This window comes from Styela clava, chromosome 2 (genome assembly GCF_964204865.1).
Source record: "Styela clava chromosome 2, kaStyClav1.hap1.2, whole genome shotgun sequence".
NCBI classification, from domain to species: Eukaryota; Metazoa; Chordata; class Ascidiacea; order Stolidobranchia; family Styelidae; genus Styela; species Styela clava.
The window spans coordinates 13300981-13324159 of NC_135251.1; the positions used below are offsets into that span (position 1 = coordinate 13300981).

The 23179-nt window shown below is 35.1% G+C and overlaps 1 protein-coding gene across 1 annotated transcript in view; it reads left to right on the plus strand.

The window, feature by feature from the left end:
• The first annotated feature begins 3198 nt into the window (after positions 1-3198).
• Positions 3199-23179, plus strand: part of LOC120335542 (uncharacterized) — a 30362-nt gene continuing 10381 nt past the window's right edge. Inside the window, exons 1-8 of the mRNA XM_039403069.2 lie at positions 3199-3562; positions 14985-15465; positions 15594-15727; positions 15812-15955; positions 16052-16213; positions 17261-17429; positions 21634-21746; positions 22434-22556. Of these exons, the coding sequence (XP_039259003.2) occupies positions 3445-3562; positions 14985-15465; positions 15594-15727; positions 15812-15955; positions 16052-16213; positions 17261-17429; positions 21634-21746; positions 22434-22556 (1444 nt within the window). The 5' untranslated portion in view covers positions 3199-3444. The remainder of the gene's footprint in view (positions 3563-14984; positions 15466-15593; positions 15728-15811; positions 15956-16051; positions 16214-17260; positions 17430-21633; positions 21747-22433; positions 22557-23179) is intronic.

A 23179-nucleotide genomic window follows, 5' to 3' on the forward strand; every position in this document is an offset into this window, starting at 1 on the left:
CCATAGGTTTCAGTCCCTTTACACAACTTGATATAAAGTAGGCGAACAAAATTAGTTACCTCTGGACATACTTCTGGAGCGCTTTTTTGTGCATAATTATACCATCCTCAGTCTAATTTTTTAATCGACCTATATGATAAAATACCCGTGTTTATTCAGTTAGAGTACAATAACTACTATTTGCTGTAAAATTGTTACATGTCCGCTTTATTTGCAGTTGCCTTAGCGTCAACAGAAAGAACCCATTTTATATATAATTTGTAAGAGGTATCATATTCGCTTAGTTGTACAGCAGAATACCGCAAATTATAATGAATGAGCGGTAAAAGTTTATTTTGCCTCCTTGACAATAAAAAGCCGACGCCAGGTGACGGTGGGTCTTAGAAAATTGGTTTTGAATAAAAATAAATTATTGATAATGGTAAAACAACACTTTTATACAATTTTATGACGTAATTGGCATTTGAGTAACTTTGTGAAGAAATTAACCGTACGAAGTGCCTTGTCTGATTTCATGAGTTGAAGTTGCGCAAACCAGACTGCTTTGAATAAATAGTACACTTTGCATAAACAAACAGTGATTTATTACGTTGTCAGAAAAGTATGATGTTGAGCTTAACGATTTGTTCTGGAGTAATTAATTCGTCTCCGCGTGCCTGCAGCACTAAAGCGACACTTATCGATTTATCCATTTTAATTTTACAGTTCAAGCCCGTAGGTACGTCTCTTAAACCTTACGACTTCGTACAAAGCTCTCTCGCTGAGGTAAACAATGCGCAAACTGATTTCTACGCGTTTTGCGCACTCGCATCCATACAACTTTATACTTGATAGTATCTTCAGTGACGTAATAGATGGATCTATTAGGCGGGTGCTATCATTCGAATTACAGATGGAAGGAAAATTTCAGTAGAAAACAGAAAGTTAAGCCACCATCTCGAGCTCGACGATATTGTCGAAACACTCTTTTATTTTGGCACGAAGCTGAATTTTATATATTTTCCTATGTTTAAAGTAAAATACCATTTTATCATGGAAGAGATGTACTTGACCCTTCAAAACATTATATATAATACCAGTAATAATACGATGCGTTTTTTCGATGATAGCCATGTATAATTAGGCTTGAACTGCAAATAATAGCGGATATGTGAATTATAAATCAAATAGAGAAATTTGGATGCATATGATTCCGACCCCCTGTTGAGCAGTTGAAGCTTGCGTAAAACTTCTGTATTGTTTTGCCAAGTGTTTTAATTTGACCAAAGGTTATGTGATACATAACGCGTTAAAGTGTAAGTAAAAAGCGCAAGCATTCAGGATTTCAATTGTTCATTAAAATCGGAAGGCAACATCTGACTTAATAAGTTTGTTCGCACCTCGTCGTAGACTGCGTGCGGAGCAATTTAATTACCATTGTTTGGTGCGGGCGCCAGTTACTTTCAGCAATTACATTCGCTAACAGCGCGAAAACCGCCACTTCCCGGATATTCATTGAACTTGTTGCGGCGGAGTGAGAAGTAAAGTTGCTGAAGGAAAGTACAGTTTGTTTGTGCTATGGATTATGCGGGAAAGATGAAAAGTCATCCGGATCGAAATTGCCAAACTTCACTCTCGTAGAAAGTAGACAAATGTTTTCGGTTCGATACATTCATGCTTTTTTGTTATTATTTGTACCACATTACTCAAGATAATCGACTTCAGCGAAACTAAGTAGTAACTGCTTGATTTTAGCATTAGTATGACATTGTTATCCTTATTATACTCCAACTTTCTGCTTAAGCCAGAAGATAAAAATTAGAATATTGATGCGTTTGCTAGTGAGGACAGCCCGACTTTGTACAATTAGTCTTTAGTTCGGAGGCTTGAACTTGGAGAACCCACTGAGTCGGTATCTCAGACCCGTCTATGAGCTAATAAAGCATTCTGATTAGTGGTGATGTTATATTATCTCAGCGCAAATATGCTTTATAAAGACATCCTGGAATGATTAAGATAGCGCACGGGGTTAGGACACGATTTACGAACTCTGTTGAAATACAGGAGTGTTTGTTTACCGTGGATAGTCGATGAGATATGTCTTTGGGATCAGACACCTGTTACAAATAACGAGTAGTCTAGAAAATTTGCTTGCTACCGGTATCCAAAATTCCATTTGCAGCAATTGGTAGTTAGTCTTATTAAATACTTAAATAGTATATTCTATCATTAGACAATTTGTAGCTTTTAATGCGATTAGTTTATTTTGTTGGGTATATCCGTCAAATCGAACGAAATGCAAAAGTAACAACAGTACTGAAGCCCCTATCGCAAATGTTTTTCTGTGAGGCGCCCTTATTTCCGTTTCGTTTAACATTACAGAGCGATAGTTGGGGAATTAAAATGAAACATATCTTTGGGTTCAGTGTGAAAAATATTATTTTCTTAGAAACTTCTATCTCGGGAAGCCCGTTTCCGTTCCTGCACTCGAGCGTGGCCAAACAACTTGGTACATGACGTCACCCGTGAAACAAACGATTCACGCTGGCGAAGCGAGAGTCACAATTTCCAAAAGGAGACTTGTCATCAGTTGGCATTTGCCTACCTATGGTGGTCGGTCGACGGAAGGTCGTCAGATCTATTTTCTCGTTAGATTGATAAATTATGCAAAGGTGGTCTTGTAAGTTGACTGAATTAGAATTTATCCATGGACCATTTTCAAAGTAGATTAGGGATAAGAAAAATTGAAAAGGTGTGTTTTCTAAACAAAGTCTTAAGTTCGAAATTTGCTTCTGATGTAATTTCAAATTTTTGTTCTGGATTCGACGTTTTTTTGGCTCTGGTGTTTTTGGGGTTATAAAGAAAATTGTCATCGAGAAAGGAAATATACGGTAATATGAATTTAGTATATCCTTTAGGAGTGGAAAATACAGACTACGACCTACACCAGGGCTTGCTTTGACAGGCAGAATTGATATTTCGAAAAACGATGGTTTGAATGCTTGGTTATTTACGTTATCTTGTGAGATCTTGGCGCTTCTTTTTATTGTCCACTCAGCAGTGTGTCCGTCCATCGATTAATCTTTCTTTCGAGGGTACGATTCCGCAGGTGCAACGCGTATTTTAAGGGTCGTCTTTCATAATCGTTTTCTTATTGTATAGCCTACTTTTTCACTATGTAAACCTACTGATCAATTTGTTGTTAAATTGTACAGGATCAACAATGAAATTATCGTAGGTTGAAAGATTAATCATAAAGCTTTTAGTTTATTGACCAACCATACCTGAGGTTCACTGGAAGAGGAGACTTAACGGAGCTTACGTTTGCCGCATCGATTTTTATATCAGAAATGCAATCGAGTGTGGATTTTCGCTTAGCTTTGTGAGAATTAAAAGTGGATTTATATCAACGACAAACTTTGGAAACTATAACCATTGTGGTATTCAAAGTGATATTGTAAGCTGATGAGTTTCAATATGACTACAAAGAGAAACCAGTATATTTGTCGTAATCGGCCACAAAGAAAATGGAAATTCGTACTTTTGAACTTATTTATCGTTGCCGTTTTTGTCGCAAAAAATGGTAAGTTCATATTATTTTATATTCATCATTTTTGATATTTAATCATTTCTATCAGGCCGTGATAATTAATATTATTATTATTGCTTTTCCTAGTTTTCATAAAATACCCGTTAAAGAGAAGCGATGTATTTTTTGATATAAATTTGTTTTGTAAGGCTTAGACTTTATTATACACGGGTAACTGATATATTTTGTACGGAAGAAATTCACAATGGATAATCAAGAACAGTATGTCCTAATTTTATTAGCTGTCGTGGCACGCTATGAAATGCGAAAGTAGGACAACGCAAAACAAGTGTCATTTACCCATAATTTTACAACCCGAATTTATGAACATCGACCGACAGACTTGATAGATATCGACCTGATATTGACTTTTATTATTTACAAGCCTAATTTCTGTAATATTTTGCTTCGGGTGTTACTCATTTAATTAACGCGAACGGCACCTATGGGCACCATGGCCGGTGTTATTCCACTATATCAAATTGATGTCCGTGCGTGCGTCGCGTGTCGTAAGAATTAAACCAATCCCGGCAACAAAGAATGGTCGATGACAAATAATGTAATGTACCTGTCTCTGGGATATACGTAATATTGGAGTTGTCAAATTAATGTTCAACCAAAGCTGTACATTGGCGGGAAATGGGAATGCTGGAAAGACGCATGTTAATGTATTTACTCTGAGAATGGCTTGTTTCAGCAACTATTTTTTCAATGTGTAGGGCCACTGACTTATTTTGTGCAAACTACATATACACAGAATAACAGACTTAAAGTTACAATATGTTGCAACGAGAACTATACTAAATAAATTGCTTTTAGATAGGCTTCTGTACCAATTCAATTCGCACTTGAGCTGGGCAAACATTCCCACTAAATCAGTACTGTTGAGTAAACAAAACAGCCTTGCAAATGTACTACTTTCTGAGTGGTGTATTTAAGCTTCGACAGAGGAATTTGATTCACGTCGCTACTGCTGGAACTATTTGCGGCGTCCCTATCGTCCATCAAAACTTTGCATAAACACAGATAATAATCATATCACAGGCATCCCTTAGGTTTCCTTTCCCTTTACGTTTAGGCGCTTATTGAAGTTATTCACTTTTTTGGTTAGATTTTTAGGGCTTCCAGCTAAGCATAATTTTCAGCGGAAACCTAATAGAGTGCGGTGTATAATCCATCAAGAAAATTGGTACATTTGATTGTATGGAATCTATAATGTAGGTCATTAAGCCCGTAATTCGATTTGAAAATGCTTTGTTATGAATTGGCAGTGATGGTTCGAAATTAAAGAAACATTAAGCCAATCTAACATAGCTATATAAACCAGGCTTAAAAAGGCTAAAACCAAGTCTTTGTCTGTATCGACAACAAGCCGAGCGCCGACGACGAACAAAGCCGTCCGCGTAGCGATAATTGCTTTAATTTGTGTGATTTGTTTTGACTTCATTTCGCTGTAACGAGATTGCTCACGCTTGATTTAGATTGCCGATTCAGGTTTTGTTTTAAATGTGTTATGCTATTCGTCCATGGTAAATAACGTTTCCCGTATACAAGTACAATTCTCAGGATCCTTGTGGTCTGTCGATGAAGCATGCGACCTCGGAAGTGTTCAAATTTTGTTAATATCGACGTTAGAACTTGTAAAATTGGTATCCGTTGGCACTCGTGTCTGGTATGACATTTAGGTGCGTACAAAAATCATGTTTAACATCTTCGCAGACCAAAGCGGATTCTTACAGACCGATTGAGCTACTTTTACAGACCATGACTTGAACGTTTTGACTTTTGACTGATAAACAAAATTTTGTTGTAAAAATCTCTGCTTTAAATTTTTCCTTTTATTGTAAATTTTACTGATTTTATGGTTATTTCATTCAGTGAATACACGTCGTTTAATGACGGGAAAGAAAACATACTGAATTCTATGCTTGGATATATCCTAATAATGAGAACATAACAATTGCTTGATACTTTGTAACATAAAAAACATTCGCCTGTTGAATGTTTACCAATCGGCGCCCACGAGGAGCGAACGTGAATCAATTTATACGTAAATCTGAATATAAGTTGTTTTCGTGGGCGGCGTGGAAATGTATGAAAAAATCCTGTACTGTATATAAAGCCTTCATGAAATGCATTTGCGTTGAAAAATATATTTGCGCTGGTCATTGTTACAATGCCATAATTGCGGGCTTATTCGGATTTTTTTAGATTTTCAGATTTAATGTATTAATCTTTTTTCAAACTTTTGTTTGAACGCTTGGTATGATTTTGAAACTCTAAATTTTATTTATTTGTATGCAATCATGTATGGAAGATTATAATTTTTTCTCCGTCGCGCGGGGTATCCATAGAAAATAGATGATCGAACATAATGTAATATACGTTATAGGAAAGTCTACAGCCCACAATTACTGTTATTAACTCTGCTTTGGCGGACAAAGGCGACGCCACTGACTCTGAATTGTAATTAGTAAAATAACGGCGGTCGCTAATGGGATTATCAGTCACAAATGTCCCGACATTACGGTCAATAACTTACTTGAAAAACAAAATTTTATTAGGACAAGCCGTAATTGTGTATCGGCGACCAAACCACAAGTACAATATTGTTCAATCAAAGAAAATATTCCACAGTCTATACATAATGGGCCATGTATGATTCATGTTAGACGAAGAGACTGAGCTTGTAATAACCGCGCTGAAGGAAATGAATCTCCTACTTGATGGTATTACATAGACTCAATTTCAAGTCTTCGAGTTTTTACGCAACCATATGGCTGAAATAATGAAGTACAAATATTTTCCCTATTTTCCTAGAATTAGTTAAAAGCTTGTTTAATCGCGTTTACTAAGTATTGCCCATTATAAGAATCGTAATGAGAATTCATGGGAATATTTTTCCATTACCTATCAACCAATAGCGATTTCCAGGCGCGATGAGTTTTAGTCTACATGGCTTATTTTCATCTTGGGGGTTGATGACGAGTTTACTACATATCTGAAATTGTTTAACAGTATACTTTTGTTAAGAATGTCCTGTATTTTATTGTTTTTCATAATTGTACATCTAACTACACGTTAGTTTGAAAAGCTAGATTTCTTGTTGCCTTGACCAAATTACCACCGTGACGCGATGCACGATAATTGTCATCAATATACTTGATTGTTCATTTTGCGACATTAAAAGCGACACCGTGTTTCTCGTTCCGAATGATTAAATTTCAGATTCTTCTCACTTTCCGTACATAGAGCTCTTGTACATAACAGGAGTCTCCGCATCTTCAAACATACAACAAAGCTGTGTCGTTGTTTTCCGAACCTTGTCATTGACAAAGTATGGGTCATGGTTACAAGGGAACAGCTCTGAATATAAATTTCCTTGTCCCATATACGGCTGTGATAAAATAGGCAAATGCTACATGATGTTTTAAGGGGAAACCTAGCGTGAACGTAAATGTTACTGTCACAACACCAACCAAATGGCGTGATGATTTGGATCGACATATCTAGCTCGCGTGATCTCCACATTTCCTGACTATCGGTCGAATATTTTTTACGTCGATTGTGGTCTATTTTTACACAGGGTTGTCATTCACAATCGCTTCGCCCCTACATTTGAAAAGATGAAATTGGACTCTATCGGGGGCCACGGTTCGCCTGTTTAACCCACAACTTTAATTCATGTTTTTGGTTCGGTTTGGAAAAGCGAGATGATTTGTTGTTATGATGACGTAAGGTCAAAATGATTCAAAAAGAAAAGAATTTCCGTAGAGTTTGGACCAATGCACTGCGGTTTCAGAAACAAAACGTCAGTTTAGGCCCATCACAATTGTGCCCCGTTTTTTGGTGTTTTCATCAACCACGCTGGAAGTAAAATCGAGAGTATGCATTGAATTGCAAAAAATAACCTTCAAAATCAGTTGATTGAAAAAAATGGGAACGTCGGATGAACTGAAAGTAATATCATTACGAAAAATGTTGTCGAAATCGTACTACCTATACCTTTCAAAGATAGTGTGTTTGCAAAAAACTGTTAACACGGGTTGAACTAGAAGTAATATCATTATGAAAACATTTATACGAAATCGTACCACCTATCAAAGATATAGTACCAGTCGGCCGAATCGCTAAAATTTGTCTTTCTCATGTTAAACATTCGTCGTTGCAAGCTTCCGTCTCTGATGAAGCACAAAACAGTCGATCAACCGTATTTTCACGTTTGCATAACAAGAAAATATATATGATTTTGGTGTCACTGCGTCCATCTCGCGAAAGCTAGCTATATACTTGAACGAATTCATTTAAATAATATTTTATCAATCCGGCTAGAATAACACATGCGAATATATTCGAGATATTAATGTTCTTAGAGTACATTCTTGTGCGATGAATGGCTAATGTGCCTAAAAAAATGTGCCTCAATGGGTACATGACTCTACTAAAATGTTTGTGGTAAAAGATGACTGTCTTTATCACGCGATTCTTGCTTTCTATAAAAAGTGTGAAGTACTATTATTACTCCACCACCAATTTATGGTCAGTTTTCTTTGATTCTTCCATGGCAAGGCTATTGCAGTATCGTCCATTTTTTTGTCGTAACCTGACATGGGATAAACAGAATCGAAGAAAATGATCTGAAAATTTATGGTGGTACAAAAACTGAATGAGACTTTTCGATAATTGAAACTTTGGAAAATGTGATGTACAATTGTTTACTTAAATGGAATATGAAATTAATTGATGACAAAATAACCCATCAGTTGTAGTTTGTTTGTTTGTCCTGTCTGTTATTTTCTGTTTCGCCAAACATATTATTGGCATTGGGTGTATAATTATAGCATCAAACAGGGATCATTCTTATTGTTGCTGAACTTCAATTAGACATTTTACAAGTGCGGTCATTGCAATTATAGGATTTGTGATGAGCCAGGGTTCACACTCCCTAAAATTATCTTCTTCTCCCACAATGCTTTTTGGACGTGTCATTCCGCTATTATGCGGCTAATACCTATGTTCATGATGCCGAAACACGTACACGCTATCACCAAAGCCCTGATTCTGTGTGCATTCATATGGAAAATGACTCATAAAAATAGCAGATTGTCATATTCTAACACATGTTTTTAGTTGAAACAATGAAGGAAATCGTTATGATAGACGTGTGGTTTCAACCCATTTGTGATAATTATTGATAGTGGGTAATCGTAACCGACTATGACTATCCCGTAATCAGTTTAGCAAATATTCATGAAACATTCCATCTGAATAAAGCCAATAATGCATCAATGCCAAAGTGATTGTTGTTCAGTGTTGATTCAAATTTGCCTGTCACAAATTTCGTATCTTCAACCTATATTTTTCAAATTCTTCGTAGTGATTGCTTTACTGTTAATCATGAAACGGTAGATTTGGCCATTGGTCTTCGAGATCTTCTCATGGTTAATTAGAGCCCCAGACTCTAGGAAATGTAGCAATTTTCAAAACAATAAAATCCGTATTTCACAAATGTATGCATTTACGTTCATAGCTGTTGTAATGAGTGAGAGATTTTGGTCATGTTCAATATTGTAATCTGATTCTGTCAATTTCTGATTTCTTCTTAACATATAATTTTTCGCAATGTTATCAAAAAGATTAACTCCTATCGGAATACGTCTTCACACTGCATTTCAATTTGTAGGTTCAATATAACGTCATTTTGGCTAAAGCTAAGGGGTCCATACGCAAATCGAGGCGCGGGTAATTGTATACATTTAATTGCTTCGAGTGAAAACCCTTGACAAGACAAAGAAACCGAAGTCAAATTTCACTTCTTGCAAAGAAGGGTTCGTCAATTGATTGTTGTGACCACCATTTGCAACTATAATTGTTTTTAATGCTCGTCAAGTCAGGGCCGATCATTGATTTAATATAATTTTCGCTTTGAAGGCGCGATACATGTATGATCAACTGTTAACAAGTTTTCACTTGGTTCCCACTGTATTAGGTAGTGCAATCCCGTTATTTACCGGTATTCAATTACGAAGCCTATTTTTGTGTTTCGTGTCGCGGGCTAAACGTGCATTCGATCACCCTATTAGACCTTACCATGGATGCTTGATTTCCAAAAGGAAATTTGAACTCAAGAGGTCTCGGAGTTACAGCCGGTGAATCCGTACGCGTGAGACTAGCCGAAGACTTTTGAATTTGATCGGTTAATAAAACGCCTAATCCTTGGGTTGTTCAAGATGCGGCTAACCTTATAAAATGTGACCAAGATATATAATTAGTACGGGTAAAGGTACACCGAAAGCTTCGCCATAAAATCATGTCGGCTTCTAATTAGTCGAAAATGATTGTTATGATACGTTGACAAAAACAGCATCTGTGTGCCATGTATTGGCCACACCTACCCAACAACAAATTGCGCAATAATGACAAATCGCGAAACGCCCATTACGAATTAATCTTCTTATATGACATGTGATTATCTGTTATACATCAATGATGATTTTGAAATAAGATTGTAAATATAACGTGGTTTGAAACATCCATAAGAAGCATACCCAAGAAGCCCGCTTATTCAATTCCGAGCAGGAATCTTCTAGGCCCAATCGCAATCACGACGAAATATAGGAAAAGCTCAAATGGCCCAAATAATTGAAGCGTATGAAAAACTATCTCTTACATGCAAAAATAGTATGAAACCAGTCCAAAGACCGGGTCCCGTCGATAAAAACAAAAACGCTGTCATATTTTGACCATAAACGTTATGATTGACCGTAAAATCTATTCGTTCGTGTCCAAAATAGAGGTTCAAAGCCCCTATTTTGGTATATTCTACTGACGTCATGTCTCGTAGACCACCGCTAATCACGTTAGTTCGTCTGCGAATTGTGGCTTCGTCAGAGTTCCATTTCACAGCAGGCATGATTTATATTGTCCGTATGCGCCTTAGAATGTAATCCTATTTTTACCATTTGACTTTTAAAGACCTATTGTCGATGTCCACTTTGATACTGTTTTTGTATGGCCAAGGTTGCATCACAAGCGAAAGTATACTTTAGTAAAGTGATTTTACTTTGGTCCATACTTAGGTGAATGCAAACCTAACCTTTCGGGTCGTAGTTGGTGACATATGCCTGTCCAAATTACCGGATAAATTGTAAATTGCTCACAGACGTCGCAAAGCATCGGGTCGTAAAATTTGGTTTGTATTTTATTATTTAGTCTTATTTCATATCGCTGTTAACTTTATTGAAATCATTGTATCAATCTACGACTCTACGTGATTATCTTGTTTACGAAGTCGTCCATGGCAACAGCGGCCATATTGCATTTTTCCACTACGATAGGGCTACGAATTTTACGATTGTTAGCCTATTTCGATTATAAATTTCCATTTACAACAATGTCAAATTGTCCGATTTTGGCCTTAAACCCACGGTTGCATATTCCCCGCCAACGCCGAATGTTTACCAAGTCACAATGTGGTGCGAACAAATTTTAATATTTTAAATGCGAGTATCTGTAAAATTTATTCTATATTATAATTATTACATGTAGTCTTGGATAGCTCTTCTGGCCTGTTATAAAAATGACTGTCCACTCAAAAGTCTAAGATTGATTGCTTAAAATTGTTACACCAGCGCCTGCTGATCTGAATGATTTTTCTGGGCATCAGGTGTGCGATTAACCGCTTATAGGGCACATACTAACAGTTTATGTGGAGGTTATGAGTAAATACTATAATACAGCTGATTATGGTGAGGCCATTATCCGATTATATTGCAATACGAGATTATCTACGTTTAAGGTGATACGGTTACCTGGGATTGTTACATTATAAAGCGAAATGGTAAATCTTTACTTTCTCTATTAACAAAGAACCATGTTTGATTTTTAGGGGTATGCCTATCATAAAATGGTATCATAAATAAACACAATCAAACATGGGACGCATATGTATGTGGTTGACAAATGATGACATTCCGATTTTGCCCCACTGTGAAGCTATTGCAATGAAATGAGGTTAATCCACTCAACCAAAGTCTGATACATTGAGCTGTTTATGTCGGAAGATGAAGCCATTTTGTACCAACAATTCCTTGTGTATTATGAGTTACTTTCTACGTTGCTTTGTTCCTGTGATGATTTTGGGTGGAGACGAGGATTGTTTTATAGACGAACTATACCTGAAAAAAATTAACATACAGTAGATGGAAAAACTTAGTGTATAACTGGTCCCAGATCACTTTCCTACATCATTACCTTCTAAAAAAGTTCAATATAGTTAGGTGTAGGGGTGGTTATATGATCCAAATATCCATTCAAGCGGCGTCCTCTTTACAGGTATATTGTGACGGCATTTGCCACAGCAGGTGAACTTGGTTTAAGAATACAGATGACTATATGGTACCACCTTCATAGGGGGCAAATCAGAAAAGTGGATGAAAATTTTGTAATTTCGACTTATTCATAGCCATAGCCGTCATTACCATATTTTAAATATATATTTTTTCGGGGTGTTAATGTTTGACATGTCTAACGTGTGACAGCATTGACAAATATGTACCCTAGATGATTGTCATCCAACCAAAAATATGTCACCTGCCAGAAAAAATCGATAAAACGCTACATTTCAGTGAATTTAATACCCAGAACCTTTACACACACTTGAATGAAATTTCCGAAATTGAAAGTAATGTCGATCGCTATCGTCAAGCAGATAGGGATAAAAATAAACGTTGAAAAGGTGGAATTAATGTTTTGGTGAAGGCATCAACATTGATTTTAATGTAAAGTAATAAAACGTTAATTGTAATTCGGGAAATGCATTTTATATATATAAATTTTAATGTCTAGTCACAGAATCGTCATTTTTGGAAAGAATATCGCCTTAGTTGACGTAATTAATGCTTTTCCGCCAAATATAGACCATAATCGACTGAGCATAAATAAAATAAAAAAATTTATTTCTGTTTTTGAGAAAATTCCATAATTTTTTTTTGTGTCATGAAAAGAGTGCATCATCCATCAACGGAAATCGTAAGATATACAATTTCTCATACTCTCGATTAATAAGGTGTAATATTTCGTATTTACGACATGTTTGGTATATGTTTTAATGCAACAATACCCGTTACACTCTCTCCATGTTATTAAGTTAATGCGCTTTTAAGTTGTCCGATAGCAAATTTCAGATCACCTTACCGAACTAAAGATCGATATATCTATCCGTTTAGTACTCACCGGTTTTAGCCTTTTCAGCTGAGAAGATTCAAACGGTAATTTGAAGCTTTACTTCTTATTAAATTTCAAAATTTTTTGCGCTTTTGGTGCATCGGTATCTCTATTTCCAATTGCTGGCGATGGTTGTATTTATGGAATATGTTTAAAAATAATGAGTGTTTGATGTAAAGCTCATTCACAGAAGGTATATAGTTTCATAAAAAGTTTTTGAAACTTCGGTCGGGAATAAATCTTCTCTTTGAGTATTTTTCTTAGAAAATGTGTAGAAATTTCTGGTCCGAAGTTATAGCTTTGCAGTTTTCAATGTATTTACAATGCAATGTGTTATGGGAGAAATTGGATCAAATTGTATTCATTCATCGTAATGAATAGGATGTGATACAGAATGAGACACGTTCTAATTGAAGCCATTTGTTATACATTGGTTTGCTGTACTTTGTTGTTACTCCCAAGATCACCAAATGGCATGTTGCTTCACGTTTTGTTATGGAGCCCTTGATGTGTATTGGGAATTCACTCATTGTACTCAAAGCTTTTCGTCGATTAGATAAATTGACGACGTCCATGTTAACTTGTAACACGGAACAATATGAATGGTTAGGAGAACTACTTTCGTTTTCGTTTGAATCTACAGTGGGCTTAAGTTGTGCCCGTACATGATACAGCATTTTTAGTAAAAATTGAAGCATTTTTCGGATCTGGCTATCAGACGTGACTGAATGCTGAGACATCTCATGAATTTTTAAAAAATCTCGCCGCGGTCCAGCGGTACATTAATGACAGGCAAATGGGGGATGAAATGTCGTTGCTTAACAGGCGGGAATCTCGTCTGCAAGGCGTGCATCGCGCGTATCTAATTTCATTCCTCTTAATTCTACGCGGGAAATCAGGTTATTCGTGATTTAAGTTGTGAAATAAAATCACTAAAACCATGTCACGGGTGGCGCGTTAGCAAATGTATTACATTAGATTTAAAATGACATTTATTTTGAAACAGCTTTTACCGATAAACATCACGATTGAATAGCATTACATTTATTCTCACGTAACGCATCGACAAATTGTGTTTTTGAAAAATCACTTAAATTATTGTCTGTCCTGTTTCAAAATGTTGGTTGAAAAATGCAGATGACAAAATAACTAATATATGTGTCTAATTTCAAGACGGCATTCAAATACCAAGCATGGGATAGTAATATATTGATACTCCAAGCTTTATGTAGATTGAATATAATCAACATTAAATTAGTCTGTATATATGTCCATATCCTGCTTAATATTTCCAAAACACAACAGTCGAAAACTTTTGAATCAATTCGTGAAACCCAGTCAAACATCACCAATGAGCGTAAAAGGTGACAATGATATGCACGCGATGATTCCAAAACAATTTAAAATTAAATTAGACATAAATTATAGCCTCACGCAGTAGCACTTCAGTTTAATTTCACTACTTTCATTGAAGAAAGTCAACACCTTGCCTATTAGAATATTTGTTTAAGTTGACAGTGCTAAGATAATTGCTTGGAAGTGAAAATTACTTTAATAATGTTCATCGATGATATCATTTTTGTTTATCGCCAAATATCACCAGTCAAATATGGTCCATTCCATTCATTAGCCGAGGCTATTATTTCGATTTATCAACAGCCAGTATCTGATATGTTTATTTTAAATTAGTCAAGTGAGAAAGGCTTGTAATGCGGTTTTTAGGTTGAAATCGTAATTTACAATTTTCCACTAATTGCTCAAAAAGTAATTTATAATAATGACATGACCTAACTGATTTTTCCGCCCAATGTTATCTAATGTTTTCAGTTTTATTTCATTTTTTAGAGTGTTTTGTGCTACATTTGATATCGCAGTGCATTTAACAACTCTTTTACCAGAAGGGTGAATTACTATTTGCGTCACTGAAAAATAAAAAGACCATAATGAGACCTGGCTTTAATGCATCAAGATCGACCGGCGAATGTGACGGCATACCTTATTAATCGGATCGTTATTTCAAAAGTGATCGATACATTTGTGGTAATAGGTCAGAATTAGAGTTGTTGTTACCGGTCTTAAAAATCCATACTAACAAGCACAAAATCGGTTCGAATGTTCGCTTTCCCTAATTTCTTCATTAAAATAGCAATAATGTAATGGTGAAAATCAAAGTTTACCCTTTCTATTTCAGCTTCATGCAACACCGTTTCCATTGTCTCCGGATTCGAAAAGAAAACTTTAGAAAATGGCGCCAATTTTACGCTTCGTTGCAAAGCTACAGGGCTGTACCACGTGACAATAACATGGCTTCTGGACGGTGTACCATTGGAGTACCAGAGAACAAAAGCGGCCGAAAGTGTCCAAATGCAAGCAGACAACCCCCATATAGGGGCAAAAGAAAATGACGATCGAGGAGCTGGGTTACAAGCACCTCGATATATGATTAAAAATTCAAACAAACTTGCTGATGACGTCAACGAGTCGAGTGACGTCACTGGCAAAGATATTATAAAAACTGATATTGAATATTCAGCGGAAGAGCATAATGACTCAAGCCAACCCACCACTGTAATAGATAAAAGAACAAACACACCAATAGAGAGTCCATCACAACCTCAGGGATTTATGAACGGAGTTGCGCCTGTTGTTCTTTCGAATCTTGATGGTTCAGAGTAAGTAATAATTTTTCTTCGAATATATTTAATACGCTGGTGCATGTATATTGGTTAAAGCGTCGGACTTAGAAAGTTCCTCCCATGCTCCCCACCTCATAAAATACCCACCTTTAATATTTTTACAGAAACGGTGCAGTTACCATAGCGAGTGAATTAACAATGAATGGCGCATCTGTACAAGACGGAGGTGTATATTCTTGCGTTGCGCGTGACGTCACAAGAGAATCCATTAGTTGGAGTAGAAAAATTGCAGTAAAAGGTACAATGTTCTTCTCGATATTTCAAAGCAATGAATTCTTTTAAATTTCTCTCTTATTAATCGTCCGAGTTCTCTCTTCTACAGGTCCACTCTCTGTTCGACAAAACCGACCAATTTTTGCACTCATAAATTCAGTTGTTACAATACCATGCACAGTACTCGGGTCAGGAGAAGATTTTCCAGTAAAGTGGTCATATCAAAAGTTTTCAAACGAAAATGCTAATGCCGGTAAGTTAAATAACAGCATTTCAAAGATGTTTCAATGTATCTCTAGTCTACAACTACTATTCTAATCGAGCGCATTTTCGACGTACCCATTTTCAGAGTCCGATCCAATTTCGCTGCCTAACGACCATCGACAAACAGTTCATCCGAACGGAAATTTAGAAATTCGTGAAGCAAGAAAAGCCAACGAAGGCATTTATACATGCCAAGTCGACCTGAATGGAAAATTATCCAACATGTCGACACCATTAAAGGTTATGGGTAGGTGTATTTATCATTTATGTACTTTTCATTTAAAATTAGAGACATTTGTAATCTTTGCATACAGCACTGCATTTGGCTGGCAGTGTAAATATAGTGTAGCTGGACTAAAACTCAAACCAGGTGTGTATATGCCAGCCCAAGAGTTCTTCATGGACTAGCACTAGGCCAGGGGTGGCAAGGTTTTTGTATCAAGGGCAAAAAATGTTGCCCACCTGAACTGGCGGGTCATGTAAGTGTAACGTAAAAAGTTACATTTTATGAACAGACAATTAGTTGCAGCGTAACCAAATCAAAAGTGAAAATCACACCCGCGGGTCTTAGTTTGACCATGTTAGCACTAGGCCATTCAAATGGCTATTTTGACATTAAATCCATCTCTATTTCTAACGTAATAGTCTATTTCGTATTTCTTTTGTGTAGGTAGGCTATGGCAAGTCAGAATAGTAGACTAACAATTCTAGGTTCCAATCATTCTCAGTTTAATTGTACATCACTGGTCCATGCTCGATAAGACATGCAAACCAACTATTATCCAAGTGGTCATGTGATTACTTTCTTCAATCGTCTCTCTGGATTAAAGTTTGTGGTTTTGATGAAAATTTTTCACTTGAATTATTCATTGATTTTATCGTAGTTACAATGAAATAAAATATCGCGTATTGCATTACGTAATATTGAAATTTAATTAAAATCCATAATAAAATTTTACTTGTACGAAATTTAAATTTAATTAAAAAAATAATGAGTTTCTTCTATCTGTCGTTCTATTCAGAAAAAATAGACATTTTCGAACCCATGCAATTCGTACCTAACTGCTTGTCCGAAGCCAGGTTTGGTGCGAAGATCAAATTTAATAAAATATTCTAGACGAAAAAGGACTTGAAACATGGAAAAACATGAAATTTCTAAATCTTTGTTTTAAATTTTTTAATTTTCTGCATATTCTGCAATTTCAGATGAAAAGTAATTTTGAAAGGACTACTATACGAGTACTCTTGTACAAAGTACCCATCAGTCTACTTAAGGACATTTTATATATTTCAGTGCCACCCAAGATCAAATCATTTGTTCTTCCTCAAGTACAAGTTGGAAAACCGCTCGCTGAATTTTGTGTCGTTTCTGAAGGAGATTTTCCACTCGATATTGCTTGGTTTAAAAACGGAATTCTACTTCGACCTACTGAATACATTGAGATGCATCGATCTGGTAAAAGGTGAGATATAAGATATACCATTGGTTTGTTTATTCACTATTGATAAGTATGTAAAATAATATTTTTTGTTTTATTATGACTTCGTGTACTGCACCCTTTACTAAGTAATATAGAGGGTTCTGATGGGCTACTGTTTTCTCAACAATTCTAAGCTGGCGTTATGATATTTATCCTAAATTGCCAATATTACATATAAACGCGATAGTGTCACCGTTATTGTATCATTGTAGAAACATCCAATAAAATGGGAAACACGAAATTTCAGAAAACGAGTCTATATTTCTGACTGAAATATGGTATTCCTACCATAAAATTTTGACATTTCTGAAATTTTACGAAAAAAGACAATTACTCGTCAACTAACATCCCCGTCATGTTTACTATTTGCGTAAAATCGCGTTAGCACGACAGCGTAATTTCTTTTATAACGTCATACAAGAAATATGATTACTTTCAAAACCAACATGAATATTAAAAATGTAAACGACGCTCAAAAAACTTCTGATTAAAAGATATTATGCATATTTAAGCAGAGTCCCCAGACATTGAAATTCGTCTCCGGGGATCGTTATTTTCTCTTTGTATGCTAACATGTCGAGTTGCAAAGATAAAGTTGACAGTGATTACCTTTTTCGTATGCCAAACCTGCATAGCGATTATCTTGAAGATAATTCAGTTGAATTTTCGAGTTATTAACACTATATCCATACTTTTAAAAACTAGTATTTATTCACCAATATTTTACGGTTATTTCTTTAAAAAGAGTTTTACATATTGACAAAATAAGTAGAAAAAAATGATCATTATTTGATTTTGCGTGAATTTTCTAATCCCCATACCTGATCAGGTATGGTTTTGTGCTATAACAAATAATAACCTAGAAAACTGAGTAATTTTTCCAACGTTATTATTTACAATTCGCTAATACATTATTAAGCATGTATATCGATATTTGTAATATTCTTCTTCTTCTCTCTAGCCAAACTAGTCATTCTTGAATTGATCGCTTGCTGATCGAAATGGCAGATTAATGAATATGACAAAGTCCTTTGGGATCGTTTTATTCTTAAACAAAACTAGGAAGTTTTAAAATGAGAAATTCGAAATGTTTTTTTCTCCATTTTCCGACAAAAACATTTCTCTCGACTGCTATATAAATGTCAAAAGAAATTTAATTTAAGCAAAATTGAAAATTAGGATTATTCGGAAAATTTTTTTTTTGGCAATACCAGAAATTGAATTACGTTTTCTATAAATTCTGATATTTAGCATGATTTGATTTTACGACGTAGATCATGATTATGGTGAAAGAAAAACATTTTACTTTGTTCAAAATGAAAATTATTTTCTCAAAACTACGTTCTGGAAGAGCATATTTTTGTTTGTTATTTGTTTATCAAGGAGGTTTGAAAAAGTATACGAATTTACACATCTTAACAAATTCATCTATTAGTGAGTGATTTATTATTATGCAAAGAAAATGAGACCATACGAAGGCGTTGGCTATAAATTGGAAATCGTGTTCTCATTTTTTTTTCTCAATTATAAAAGAAATCCACGGAAATTCCAAAATTCGTTACCATGGAAACATTTTTGCATTGAATAGACACCAAGTCTATAAATCGAGCATACGTAATGCTTCTATTTCTCATCACTAGGTTAGATCAATAGATTTTGGGATTTTAATTATAAGTATCAAGAAGACAATCTCGAATATTTTCGGATCGACCCAGTAATTAAGAGAGGCAAAACACGACAACAGAACGCTGCCTCTTAACCGATGAACTTTAATTATCCACTAAATAAGAGCCCGAAGCATGTCGGTCGTAAATTACCAAAAAATTCGGATCAAAATTTAAATTTACTAATGAGAAAAAAAGCGCAAGCGCGAGTTTTATTAATAATACTGTAATATATATACGGAAAAAAAGAGTTTTGTTGAATCATTATTACTAATGCATTCTTTTGCGGGTGTTCGCGCTAAAGGTCGTGATCACTCATCGACCACATTGTATCATCATAAGTAGTTTGGTCATTAATTGCATTTTTTTATTTTTTGTTAATTTTTATTTTACTCATTGGTCATTGGAATCCCCACCTCTCCACATGAATCATATACGGTCAAAATCAGACTTTGACCCAGTGACACAATTTTGACTTCTATTCTCCATTATTAATAGTTAATAATGTAGCGAATGGTATAAGGCTTATTCATTGTAATGCATTCTCAACTAGTAAGAAACAAACAAACAGCTTAGATGTCTATACAGGCAAACTTCACTAGAGAAATACATAGAAAATAAAAGCCTAAAATATATATGTCATACAACGCCCATTTTCGACTAGATTTTCACTATAGCAAGAAGAACGTTTTTTTTTTGTCGTAAAATAAATTATCGTATGCTACACAAAACACAATCGGTATAAGGTCCCATTTTGGTATTCCCGTGGTATGTGAACCAAGATGGCGAACACCGGAACGTAGTATGTGTACCAGATTAGGATTAGGTCATGATTTTATTGAACCATCTTGGTTCACATACTACGGTAGTACCCCCATTTTTACAAGGTAATCATCACGTATGATAGGACTCGAAATTTTAGGTTTAAATATCGTATATAAATTCACTCATTGAGATGGGGAACAAACCTGGTCGCTTCAGAAAGTGTGTGTACCAATATAGAGGTAACTAATTTTGTTCGCCCATTTTACATCAAGATGTGTAAAGGGAACTGAAACCTATTGACAGGGGATATATTCACTTGGCTAACACAGACAGTCCTCGAACTCGTAATAGAACTAAAATAAGGAAAATTGGAATAAAATTATGGCCTAACCCTAACCTGGTACACACACTACGGGATTACCCAAACCTCAGACCAAGTACGCAAATAACCACGACAAGCATTTACAAATATATTGAAATAGATGATTTATAGAAAGTTCGTCGATTTGATAGCCTGATTCCCCAGGTACGTTGTAAATATGCCACGCTGTCTCGAAATGAGAATTTGATAGTTGGCGCATGGCAGGCGGTGATTTTATCGAAAATAGCATTTCCCTTGTGAGCCTACATGATCATGTTATTAAAACCAAATGGATTTTAAATTTCTTCATCGAGCAGTCAATCCCCATGGTGTTTATAATTTAGATATATCGCCGTATTTCCCCGGAGACAAAAAGTTTTCAGAATGGATTATTTTTGTATTTTTTTTTCCAAAATGAGTGTCGAATTAAAATATAGTCAAATGTGTCTGATAGATAACGTTTTTTTAGACCGTTTTACGATTATTGTACAATTTAATATTATACCAGCTAAGCCAGTGTATGATACCTTATGTTAGAAACCTGGCAATTCCACAATATAGTGGGCTATAGGTACTAACATCACACTCACATAGTCACATAACATAAAAGCTTGCCAGAGCCACGTTCGGAGCGAGTATATGAATCTTTCCATATACATTATGATGACACAACTTGATCTATTACGTCATAAAATGAATGAAATTGCAAAAAATTTCAGAACTTCTGTAATGTTGTTATTGAAGATATCAGTTTTAAAAAGTCACAAATGTCAGAAAGCATTAAATGTGAATTTAATTATTGAAGCATTATTTTATCTGGCAAATAATTTTTATTTTATTATTCAGTCTTCGCGACATTAAAAAGATGAATGTATTAGTCAAGCGTGGGCCATATAAGGCACGCATCATTTGTCGCACTACATCCATGACCCAAACTTGCAAGGTCTTAAAAAAATTTTTGATTGTACTCAGAGTCATCTTTTATTTATCAAGGCGGAAGAACCGATAACAAAAACTCATCACATTACTTATAATAGAATTAAAGATGCATGAATTGCTGTTTTGAATGGAAATTGGTTTTAATTTCGTATTAGAAATGCCCTTTTTATATTAGTGGCATTACATATATTATTAGGTATATTATACTTTTTATTAATTGTATGCTGTTATTTTACTGTCTTACTATACGTAATCTGCACGTATTTGAAAGTTATCAGTCACTTTGCAAAAAATGAGAATTTTCATGTCAATCTAAAGTACTATTTCAATTAGCTATACCAGTAGTTAACGACCGGCAGTCGATTGTTAATAATTCGAAGTCTTAGCGAAGTTAGGTTACAGAGAAATTCCGATGTGAAATCGCGATAGCATAAACGTTCTCTTTTTATATTTTCAGGGCTCTATCTCTCACCATCAGTAGCGTCACTTTGGATTCGGCTGGAAATTATTCGTGTTGCGCAGCAAACAACGTCAGCCGTACATGCGTTGTCAGTCCGTTGGTGGTTCTTGGTTAGTAATTCATATAATATGTGTTCTTTATGTACAAATTTCACATGCGATAATTTCTCTTACATATCCTTTCTAAATCTATTTAGCAAACAATTGAATTTGACATTTGAACTCAAATTTTCACATTACTGATTCACTATAGTATACCCATTTATTTGCTCTTGCTAATATCATCATCACAACTCAGAATAAACCTAGCATGATCGAGTGTGTTTAATAGATAAAATGATCGGATAATCGTAATCCGTTAATTTTTTTGTGTCTTTGTTGTTTCACGAGTTCAAAGTTAGCGTGAAAGTAGGTCCTAACTTCCCCACTACATAATAGGATTATAGTGTGACGTCATAATCTCGATACCCCCAAAATAGCAAGATGCTATTCTTGAATAAAGAAAGTGAAGATTGAAAATTAAATTGATTTATATTCGAATTATGTCTAATCACGCTTGATTATAAGTAAATCAATTAGGTGTTTTTGGTGCTGCTAGGATTAGGGTCTGGTTAAGGGCACTTGATTTACAACTATATACTTCCTATTTGCAAATACGGTAATTATCGCGATTTTCTCGAATAACAGGCAAGGCTTTATACATTGTAATGATAATTACCAACATAAATTTATGTTTTCACAATTTTCAGTTAAATTTCAATTCATTTTTACCATCTTTTTTATTTGTTTGCGTCTCAGATCCGCCCAAAATACGAGGTCTTTCTTCTCAAGAAAGTGCAATATCAGGAAATGACGTCACAATTCCGTGTCACGCCACCGGATTTCCGAAGCCAAATGTCACCTGGATGAGAGTTCTAGACGGTAAAAGACTATTTTAGGATCTTTTTATCAATTGTTCATATGACGATCCGATAATAACGATACCAAACCCGATATTTCGATAAAAATAATATATATATCTTTATATAGGTGAAATGATTTGAAAATTTTGACATAATAATGTCAAGTCTTCCGTCAAGTTTTTCAAAGTCGTATCGACAAAAACAAAGATAACAGTTATTGGGACCCCGATCTGATACCGATATATCGTTATTTATCTATTCCAGTTAGATTTACCGGTAACTTTGTGAATCTTGAACTTTTCAACTATTAGAATATGGACAACAATAATTGCATAGGTGATTGATCTTTTACCAGAATTTCAATAATTTACTTCTTTACCGTAAATCGTCGATCAATGTGTCAAATTGATTTTTCGGATTTACACTTTCGCTCAGAATACTTCTTTGTACAAGCAACCACTTGATTCAATTTACATTTGAAAAATATGTTGGTGACGTGTGTTCTAACTAAAAGTTCAGGTAGACCGCGTAGGCCTCTCGCGATTTTGAAAATGTTGAGTTGTTATTGGGGCTTCTTCGTGATGTAAAATTTCAACTCGTTTAAAAAAATTATTGTTACGAAATGTTTTTGTTCTGTTTCAG